General features: G+C 40.6%; 2 protein-coding genes across 3 annotated transcripts; one reads left to right on the top strand and one right to left on the bottom strand.

Moving 5' to 3' along the window:
- The first annotated feature begins 650 nt into the window (after nt 1-650).
- On the top strand, nt 651-3,596 carry bcas2 (BCAS2 pre-mRNA processing factor). The gene is made up of 7 exons (XM_068596961.1): nt 651-840; nt 1,841-1,933; nt 2,027-2,097; nt 2,861-3,022; nt 3,142-3,192; nt 3,278-3,358; nt 3,453-3,596. The coding sequence occupies exons 1-7, from the start codon at nt 748-750 to the stop codon at nt 3,577-3,579; spliced, it is 678 nt and encodes a 225-aa protein (XP_068453062.1). The 5' UTR covers nt 651-747; the 3' UTR covers nt 3,580-3,596.
- Nucleotides 3,597-5,101: 1,505 nt separating this feature from the next.
- Nucleotides 5,102-10,211, bottom strand: otud3 (OTU deubiquitinase 3). 2 transcript variants are annotated; one of them, XM_068597787.1, is made up of 8 exons: nt 10,077-10,211; nt 9,039-9,269; nt 8,072-8,220; nt 7,386-7,498; nt 7,150-7,272; nt 6,858-6,990; nt 6,532-6,719; nt 5,102-5,770 (listed from the first exon to the last, which is right to left on the bottom strand). In XM_068597787.1, the coding sequence occupies exons 2-8, from the start codon at nt 9,242-9,244 to the stop codon at nt 5,606-5,608; spliced, it is 1,077 nt and encodes a 358-aa protein (XP_068453888.1). In that variant the 5' UTR covers nt 9,245-9,269; nt 10,077-10,211; the 3' UTR covers nt 5,102-5,605. The 2 variants fall into 2 exon arrangements, with proteins under 2 accessions (XP_068453888.1, XP_068453887.1); XM_068597786.1 differs by having other exon boundaries at nt 9,039-9,335; nt 10,077-10,204.
- Between the last annotated feature and the right edge of the window lie 671 nt (nt 10,212-10,882).

Consider the following 10,882-nt stretch of genomic DNA (forward strand, 5'->3'; position numbering starts at 1 on the left):
GCTACACGATTTAAGTGCATCACGATGGATGGCCTATGTGTGAACTATTCATGATGTGAGCAAGATGGCTAACGCTAACAGGGTATGTATGTGGAGCGAGGGGGGATTAATCTATCCCTAATCATTACAGACATAAGAAAAAGCACAAACACATAAAAAAAGACAATAATCAATGATGTAAAAAAAAAAACAACATAAAAAGCATGATATTTAGTTGTTTTTGTATCTAATAGTCCTTTAACTGTATATGGAAGAATTACTCATTTTAACTCCTGCCACCTAAAATTGTCAGATTTTTAAGTTACATAACAATGATAGGGTATGCATGTAGTATATTTTTGTTATACTATTTGGTGTATTTACCCAGTCATATAACTTTAAAGTATTTAAAAATAATAATAATTCTGGGCTTTTGAGAAAAAAAACATAAGAAGTCTACATTTACCGTAAAGATTAAAAATGAATAAATAAATAAATAAGATAAAGTCAAACAAGCTAAAGGTTTTAGCTTGTGTTCTGCCAGAATACAAAACCCATAAGAACTTATTTAGTACTTGTTTTCCCCAAGCAGCAGTACCACTCCACTCCACGAGGGGTCACAACAACCCGCCTCCGAGCTGCTGTTTGAGCCTTTTATTATGGAGGTTGAGACCGGAACCACTGGCTTTTATTTAGCTGGGAACATTTTACTTGTTTTGTCGCTACAAGGCATACAGCAAACAAACTCAACCATTTAGACTGATTAAAATGGCTGGAACGGCTTCAGTAGCTGGCGAAGTGTTTGTCGATGCGTTGCCGTATTTTGACCAAGGTTACGATGCCGCAGGTGTCCGAGAAGCGGTGAGTGACCGGGGAGCGAGCTAACCACGGCGCGGCTGCTAACGTAACCATGCTTAACACAGCACGCTGGACGATATTTAAACACATTTTAATGGGACATGGGGTAGTTTGAAACTCAGGTTTAGTTCGTATACATGCAAACATACTCGTGAATTAACGGTAGGTATCGTTAAAGTCCGTGTTTAAGTTTAATGTTAGCTTTGCTTCCATGCGGGGAGGAGCAATAGCTTGAGTCGGAGGAAGACGCATCCGACTTGCACAATTAAATAAACGCATAACGTTCGATTATACGTGAATTGTGCAGGCAGGTCATGTGAGGGCCCAGTGTATTCATATACAGTCGTTCCTACTTTTCAAACAATGTCTTTATTACCTGTCACTTTTCAATTTCGTGTGTGTGTCTGTTTGCTATGTGATTTTGGAGGCACATTGCATTCGTCAAAGAAATGTAAACTCGAGCTCTGACCTCGTAATTATGACGTTTGTAACCTATGATGAGATCTATATTTTGGCCCTACATGCTTTGGATGTGCTTATTGGAAGGTCTGCTGTAAAAAGGTCTTCTCCCCCTCTTGTTTACAATATGCTAATGAGCATACTGTTAATAATGTCCAGCTGTGCACCTAAAATGTACACATCATGCTATTGTACACATCCTACCCAGAATTAAGTTCATTAAGTGACAACGTTTTGTGGTGTTAAACACATAGCATGGTCAACAGAAAGAGGACCAGGTTTATGAGCCAAGCTGATTGTGAACTGGATTCCAGTCCAGTTGTGGAAAAGCAATCTCCGTGTGATACTTCCACAAGACTTCCAGTCTCTTTGAAGCTCTGTTGATTCGGTTTGGGATCCAATGTTTCAAAAGCACGTTTCTCACAGTGCTTGATTCCAACTTCCAGTCCAAATTTAAAAAAGAATTTAAAGCCATTGTAAAAACAGAAAAAACATTGTTTTTTTCTTTGATGCTTAAAAGCCTAAATAATCTTTTGTCCTCTAGGCTGCAGCGTTGGTGGAGGAGGAGACCAGAAGATACCGACCTACTAAGAACTACCTGAGTTACTTGCAAACACCTGACTTCACTACTTTTGAGGTGACAAACACTTCAGACCTCTAAAAACCCTTTTTTTCTCCACATCTCAACCGGTGTGACAGGAGTAACAGCCTATTTCTTTTCGCCCATTAGACGGAAATCATGAGGAATGAATTTGAGCGGCTATCGGCTCGGCAGCCCATGGATCTCCTGAGCATGAAGAGGTACGTTCATGCTCATGCAGACACACAGAAAGAAAGTCAAATAAAAACACTGCACGTCCAACCGTCTGATAAAGTTATGTTGTCTGCTTATTTGCCTCAGGTAAAGGTGTATATAAGTACAACTAGAATTCATTACAAAGTGAGCTACTGCAATGTCTACATTTTAAGTTTTTCTAGTTCATTTCGCTTTAGGAATGCTTTGATGTCAACCTGCTTTTTATAAAGTAAACTTAATCCTGTAACAGACCAGTGATTGATTTCGGTTCAGTTGAAAAGTGCAACAAATTTACAAAATGTTGAGACGTGCCACAAGCCTATTACATCACACGACGAAAGATAATTTTAATCGCAACGTATTTTAATTTGTAATTATTCTGACAATTGTTTCCTCCAGTTATCGGGAGATACAAAATGTCAGCAAAGGGCAAGAAAAAATGTGCCCATAATAAAGTCTTCAAATGTCTTCTTTTCTTTTTTTTTTCAATTTCAACCAACAGTCTAAAAACCCAAAGCTATTCAGTTTACTATTGTAGCAAACTACAAAAATCTTAATCACATTTTTCTAGAAAACAAATCTGTGATATTTTTTTATTTTGCTATTGCTAATAATTAACAAACAATCAAATTAGTTGTCAAATAATTTTCCAGTGCAGTTCCAACTCCACTTTGCTTTTTTAAAATGATAGCATAGGTGCATTTTTGTTCTTGTATCCAATTTTGTTGTATTTTTTTATTTATATTTAAATGGTTTATCCCTGTGCAGATATGAGCTGCCAGCCCCTTCGTCGGGACAGAAGAACGACATCACAGCGTGGCAGGAGTGTGTGAACAACTCGATGGCCCAGCTCGAGCACCAGGCAGTCCGCATTGAGAACCTGGAGCTCATGTCACAGTATGGGACCAACGCATGGAAAGTCTACAACGAGTACGTGATTGCAGCCGTTTCTCACAGACATTACCTCACAGACATTACCTCACAGACATTAACTCTGTGCATTATTAGTCTGAAGGCTGCTAACGTTTTGCTTCGTCTGTCTCCTTCAGTAACTTGGCCTTCATGATTGAGATGGCTCAAAAGGAACTCCAGAAGTTCAGGTGAGTGGATCACTGGAACATTCACAGTGAATCACGTTTTCACATGTTTACCAATTGCTTTATTTTTTTTTTTTTGGCCACACAGGAAGCAAATTCAGGATTTAAACTGGCAGCGTAAGAACGATCAGTTAGCCGGAGGAGCCAAATTGCGAGAGCTGGAGTCAAAGTATGTAGTTTGAAGAGTTTATAATTGCTGTACATTGCTGTAATTGTTTGACCCAATCCCCCATTGTAAACATCTGTGTCTGTCCCTTCAACAGCTGGGTGTCTTTGGTCAGTAAGAACTTTGAGATCGAACGGGCCATCATCCAGCTGGAGAACGAAGTAACTCAGCTCAGGCAACAGCAGGGTGACGAGAACAAGGAGAACATACGCCAGGACTTCTAGAGCAGCAGCAGCAGCAGCAGCAGCAGCAGCAGCAGCAGCAGCAGATCCAGATCACCCTCGTAGCACTGATCTACAAACTGGTGATACATCAATCAGAAAGATGTCATCTTGTTTCCTTAATAACTGACTGCACTTGGGAGCAACTGTGTGGAGGAGATCATCAAATACCTTTGACTCTCAGAAGGAGCAGTCCAGAAACCTCAGTGACGACACATTTTACTTGTGAAATGTGGCATAATCTATCTTTTGTACTTTATTTTTTTTCCTCAAGTTAAAAGATGTTTAAAGCAAGACTGTATGGTTTTTCAACAAGATGCGTTATCTGGAAAATGGAGAGTTGAATTTATATTCAATAGATTACATCTTTGCTCAACCAACTCAATGACTAATGCTAGCAAACTAGAAATTGTTTTCAAGTTAACGTTACCAAGTTGGTTTATTGGCTTTAAGTTTCTTTTTCTTCTCGTGCTACAGTCTTAGTAGCATTTAACGTTACTCCATAAATGCCACGGGTGACATTATCCAGGAAAATGGTCACAATTTCGCTTTAAAGCATAACTCGCACCAGCATGTAGGTTTCAGATCTAGAATTGAGTGTACATAGTTTGTCAAGTCTGTTGGAAGAGAAAAATGATCTCTGTGAGCGCAGCCTTTTTTTAATTGTTTCGATAAAATAAACATTTCTTGAATTTTCTGGTGCGGATTGGACTTTTTTCTCTCACATCATAAAATATAAACGGATAAGAAAATTCTTATCACTTTTCCGTTATCTCCAGTGCTCTGCCTTTATGCAACGAGGCATTTTTTATTGCGTGAAAGTACGGTATATTCAAATTTCTGTCCCTCCCTGCATGATCAACAGCATCTGTGGGTCAACGGACAGTAAGGGTGCATACTGGCAGGAGTCTTACAACACATTCAACTTAAACCCTAGCTTGTCTTGAAGTCACAGCTTTCTCATTGTGGACATTTGGATACCACTTGCGAAGAACTGGAGGCCCTATGAGCTGTAAGAAAAAAACATTCCTACTAAACATTGCATTGCATGCTAAATCATCAGCGTGCACACAAGACGAAGCTATCGGAGGCTTAAAAAGAAAAAAACAAATGAATCTAACTTGGTCTAATGATTATACACGGTAAACTGTTTTGTCACTCCCCACCGATTCCAAGTTAAATCTAATTAGAATAACAGCCAGTCAAATACTTGACTATATATTAACCCACGGCAAACATTCAAAGTGTACTCTAATACATTGCCCAATCCACTTTCATCAGAAGGGGGTTCAAATCCCTTGAAATAAATTTGTTTTGGAAGTTTCTTGCTGAAATGTGCCTTATGTTTGTTAACGTCCAGTTTGGTGTATTAAGCTTCTTTTTACAAAAAAAATAACTTCACTGACGTCTTTTAACATGTCACAAGATGTCAGAAATGTAGTTTGACTAATGTCCCTCTAATTTGAAAAAAAAAGGAATCCCAAGATCCTATTTGAAATATTATCTGGTGCACAAAAACAGTAAATTATCATTCATTAGTATTTATTGCCACATTCCTTACACATGTGCGTAACAATCATTCATCGCACGTCACTTTGAGAAGCCCAGCTACAAGAGATTGCCCGCATGGTTATCACGTGAAGCGAGATGTCCGGCATAGAAAAAGGGGAAGTCGACCAGATCTGAGCAGCGTCTGCGTACATCGACACCAACACCTACCGGGGATTGAGCTTAGTCAAAACCCAATGAAATCACTGAAGGTTGTGCCCTTTCACACTGTATTTCGCAACTTACACACACACACACACACACACACACACACACACACACACACACACACACACACACACACACACACACACACACACACACACACACACACACACACACACACAAGTTCTCAGGCACCATTTTCAAAGAAACTACAGGGTTCTCTTGAGGAAAAGTCATCCACGGTGACCCAATTACATTTTCATCATGTGCAAAAACAGCACCAGCCACCGGTAGGTAATTTTGGCCATGCTGCGGTCTATATGCTGAGAGTGTTGAGAGCTGGTACTAAAGTAACAGCCTCTGGCTGGTTCTGGTTCTGGTCCTGGCTCCCTTTACTTTGGAGGAATTTCTGCCGATGCCTGTCCTCCTGACGCTTCTTCTTCTCCTGCCGCTGCTGCTCTTTCCTCTGCTTGTTGGATACCTGAGAGTGAGGAGAGGAATGGAAAGGGTTTGGATTTAAGTCATTTTACCGTAACTATGTTAAGTATGTTTTGACCAGACCTAATGCAAAAGAAGTGCCTTAAAGTTGCATTTTTTCTAATAGACTCTGGGTGCAAAAAATAAGTCTGATTATATAGACGTCTGTGAGAAAATTATGCTACATCTCTCTTGATTTATTACCTCAGTAAACATTGTAAACATGAGTTTATAGTGTCAATCGCTAATTTCAATTTCTCTCCAATACAGCATGATGTTCATTTGTAAAGTATGGTCCCATTTAGAGTCAGAAAGACCGAGAAGCTGGGTCCACTTTAGGGCGGGGCTACCTCGTGATTGACAGGTCACTTCCACAGGTACAAGCTACAAGGTCACAAGGTTCATTTATTGTCATTGTACAACGGGGCTGCGCTACAAAAAGGCAGTTTGTAGACCATTTTGCAACATGAGGGACAAACAGAAACAAAACTTTATCGAACGTAAACGCAAATGTAAAGAAAGTCTTTTGGTCCGACTTTAATACTTGTGTGTTTTCTTTAACCCTTTCACATTGTGTTTTTAATTCATGAAAGGTAATTGTAACCTATTGGGGGGAAGTATTTGTTTCCTTACATTGTCAATGACAAAATGTGGATTGGGCACTCAGTTTGTGAGTGAGAAAAACATTCATGTGAAATCTAGACTAAAAAGTGGACTTGGATTGCATTTAACACAGCGAAACAGGCTGCGCAACATGGAGTCTACCTTTGGTTTTTGTACGTTGCTGCCATCCGTTGGATGTTTGGGCTCACTGCAGTCAGTGGCTGAAGATTGGCAGGCTGAGCAGAATCCAGAGGCACACTGTCCCTGGCAGGACTGGCACAGCACGGAGCCGACTAGCCATTCCGCGTTGATGGTCGCCGCACTCAGTTGGAGCAGGTTCTCCTCATCGCCTGGGGCAGGAAACCAGACATTGAACACATGAATACGACCAGTCGGTGTGATCCGATCAATTAAAGAAAGTCCCTCCTAGTAACCCCTTGTAGTTTTTTATGCAGTGACAGTCTAATTATTGAAGTGGAGCTTCTGACCGTGGATTCCTCGATTCCTGATGGAGCTCAGGATCACGTTGTCCTCCTCTGAGGCTGTGAGAGATGGGTTTTTCCTTCTGTCCCAATGGCCGTCCCCAAACTCACGCTGCTGGCTTTGTGAATTCTGAAGATTCTGTGAACAGCAACAGCGAGGAACACATCAGTAAAGGTCGCTGCTTCAAATAGTGTAAACATGACAAGATGCACTCTTGAAATTTTAAAAGGTGGACCTGGAATTTACTAAATTGGGGGTGTTTTTCCCAAATGCCTATCCATTGAATGCCCATTATACCTCTATTCGGAGCTGAGCAGGACTCTCAGAGTTGTCTCCAGTCCGCCTCACACTGTCATAATGGTCTCCGTAACGGTAAGCGATGTGCAGCTCTCTGCATATCGCCTTCTCTACGCCATTTATCTGCAATAAGAAACTCACATATGAACTGTGTGGTGTCTCAAAATTGAGTTTGAGTTTGTCATTTGATTACGTGACAATTGTTTAAAAGTCTTTGCCTTCGCCTCTGTCCATACCTCCCACAGTGCCGTGTTGAGCTGATGGATCACCACTTTCACCTGTTGACTGCGAGCGAAAGCCACAATAGCATCGTTTCCAGCAAACGTACCAGGCTGAGAAAGGTTGGACACTAGGCGGAAAGAAACAAAAAGATTATTTTACCCTGTAATATTTTTTAGATCGAACTTCTGATTTAATGAATGAAGTCAAGACAGATGCAAATAGCAACAACAACAAAAAAGCAATCTCTATGTGCATCCTTCATCAACAATCACACATGTTTACTCATTGTGACCAGTTCAACCAAAGAGTGAGTTTCCTCGTGTTTTATTTACTTATTAAAAATTGTCAAGGTCAAACAAAATAAAATCCTGCAATCCACAAGTAAAAAATAAAACAGCGAACATTACAGAAATGTCTGGAAATGACACAATTTTCCTCATTCCTTCGTTGCAAACCCTCGGCTGGAAAACACTGACATGCGGCGTCTGTCACACCATTGCAAACAGAACAGAGCCACCATGGGTCACTGCATAGCTGCTGGTCAACATTGTCTCGACATTGAACTTTCCGTGTACAGAAATATGGCAGAATAGCTCATTGTGAGCGTAGTATGAGTAAAAGTCTTCTATCTGATCACAGAATCGTATTGTATTTACTTTGTTGATTTACTCAGTTTCCCCGACTGGGTAATTTTTCTTACAGTGTTGTGCAAAGGGAACGTCGTCCTCAACAAAGGGTTCAAAGTCTTGTCGATGGGACGTCATATACTGGACTGTCTCCTGTCGAAGCCGCAGGTGAGCCCGGGAGTGACCCTCTAACTGGTCGCCTAGCGCTCTGAACAGGCAGTTCCTGGAAGAAACGAAGAACAGCGAGTGACTGGTATGTTCTCACATGACCGCCTAAATGAGTCCGTACCAAGGTTCTTGTCCTGCATGAATGTTATGTTGTGTTTAGGTAAAAGGCTTGCATTCCATTGGTGCGTTCACTGGAGTTGGCTTCAGCTGGCAAGAGGAAAATAATGACTCAAGCCCTGAAGATCACAAGGCTCCCAGACCTCCTGCCCGGTAGTGAGCATGACTGATAGATGCAAGACTGTATAATAAATCAATTAAATTCCCATATTTTTAATAAGCTTCTCCTGGCTTGTATTCCACTTGTGTTCACTGGAGTTGGCATCAGCTGGCGAGAGAAAAACAATAACTCAAGTCCAAAAGACCACAACGATTCTGCCCGGTAGTGACCATGATTGATAGATGCAAGACTGTATAATAAATTAATTACGGTATATTCCCATCTTTTAAATGAGCTTACCCTGGTTGTTTTCATACTGTAAATGACACAATGATGCGGTTATATTCAGTTGGGGAAGACAAATCATGTCTCAACAAAGTAAAATTTGTCCCTACTAGGCAGCCACCATGAAACTACCAACACTTTGCAGTTTAAATTACTCTACATTGTTATTGATTGTGGGCATGGGAGTTGTAGGCACAGAGGTTGAAGACATTTTGTTACTTGTGATGAGACTGTCTTCAGCTTGAAGCATTCCATATATAGTTAAATTAAGGAGACGTGTGTTTCAGTATCGGTGATAGCAGTGGGCAACATAATGAGAAACAAAGCACAGATAGACCCCACAATCTTGTTTTGTTGCATATGGCTCTTACCCATCTCCGGGGACTTCTCTTAGCTTGAGCCCCAGGGCCTGCAGCTGATTGGAGAAACTGACAAACTCTGCTCCCTCATCGCCGTCCTGAGGCCGGTTCTTGCGGTCCTTCACGATGGCCCTGCGCGCTGCCCGTTCATCCCTCTTGCGTTCCAGTTCACTCCTCTTGTTGCTGCGTACAGGTTTTGCCATCTGCTTCCTGGACATGTTGGCTATAGTCGTCTCTGCGGGCCTACAACACCAAAATATGTCTTCTTACAGGAATGACCTGGCGCCCGCATCAACCACAGCGAAACATCTGGAGATGATGTAAAAAGACAGAAAGAGGAGTGAGGTTTTCAGACTATTTCAAAGAGAGGTCATGTTTTCTTAGGACATCATAATATACCAAGTTTATTATTTCAACTAGTTAGTCGCCTGTGAAGCCAAACTCCAGAGGTTAAAGACTCTTTAACGATGAGATTCCTCAAATTATAGCTTGCTGCTACTTATTTTTGTCTGATTCTCTGGTGCATACTGACACATTAAAAATAGCCCTTATTTATAAAACAACATTTTTTAGCAGTGTCATCTTGGTTAACTTCGCAAAATAAATGTTCTCTATGACGTGTTTCGATTAAAGCACATTAACAGAGTAACAGAAATGGGTTTTAGTGCCGATGTTCAACAAATTGAAGACGGCATGGCATTATTGGATTATTTCACACTTGTGTGGGATATGGCCTCGAAATGTATGTTTACTGTATTCTATGATTCTTACTGAAGCTACGTTGAATGACAATCATACAAGTTTTGCTATATCGCTACCTAACATAAACTACCGTCGATAACTCGTAACCGCACACTAACTAACGTTAACTAGTCCTGTCACTAACAGACGTTACTCGTTAGCCAACTTGAAGTTCGACAGCTAAGCTAGCAGCTAGCTCGCGACCGTACAACGGCTGGATGTTACGCAACACATCCTGTCTCCTAGCTTGTAGCGCTCACTCTGTAATGAACGACTGGAACACTTACCCATTGATAAATGTATGCTTACCTTCAACGAGATGCGTTCTACAAAAATATGACTATGTTTCGATATTTTGTTTTTTGGCTCAGGAGACGAATGTAGTGAGTTTCGTTTTTGTTTACAACTTAGGTTCCGCATACGTTTTTCCGTGTACGTCAGAACGTACGGAAAGGGGAATGGGCCAAACCGCAAAGGCGACTGACGTCCGCATCTACTAACACCACTAAATTATTGAATACAGACGTCTTGACACATTTTAAGACTTTAATGGAATTTTACGTGGCTTAGTACCAGTATCTATCTGTCTATCTATCTATCTATCTATCTATCTATCTATCTATCTATCTATCTCTCTCTCTCTCTCTCTCTCTCTCTCTCTCTCTCTCTCTCTCTCTCTCTCTCTCTCTCTCTCTCTCTCTCTATATATATATATATATATATATATATATATATATATATATATATATATATATATATATATATATATATATATATACTATACAATAGTTGTCACAAGTCAAAAGCTCTGAGTCATCATATATTGCAGACTGTGACTCAGGACAAAGTAGGCGGCTCAGTTACGAGTTTAAAAAAAAATGTTGCTTCTGAAAAAACCCTCCACACTCGGCTCTCTTCAACTCTTAGAAAATCTGCTCACAACTCCTTCTGATGACTCCACACAGTTGGTGAAATAATGTGGGGGAGGAGTGGGCTGAGAAGCAATAAACAGAATATTTGCTATGTAAAAAAGACCAGCAGACACACTGAGACAAAAAAAAATGCCTCAAGACATACAATTGCATCAGAAAACAGAAGGAAGCAGTAAGACTACT

This window comes from Clinocottus analis, unplaced genomic scaffold (assembly GCF_023055335.1).
Source record: "Clinocottus analis isolate CAN_PGR_092001 unplaced genomic scaffold, fCliAna1.0.p SCAF_4, whole genome shotgun sequence".
In the NCBI taxonomy this organism is placed as follows: Eukaryota; Metazoa; Chordata; class Actinopteri; order Perciformes; family Cottidae; genus Clinocottus; species Clinocottus analis.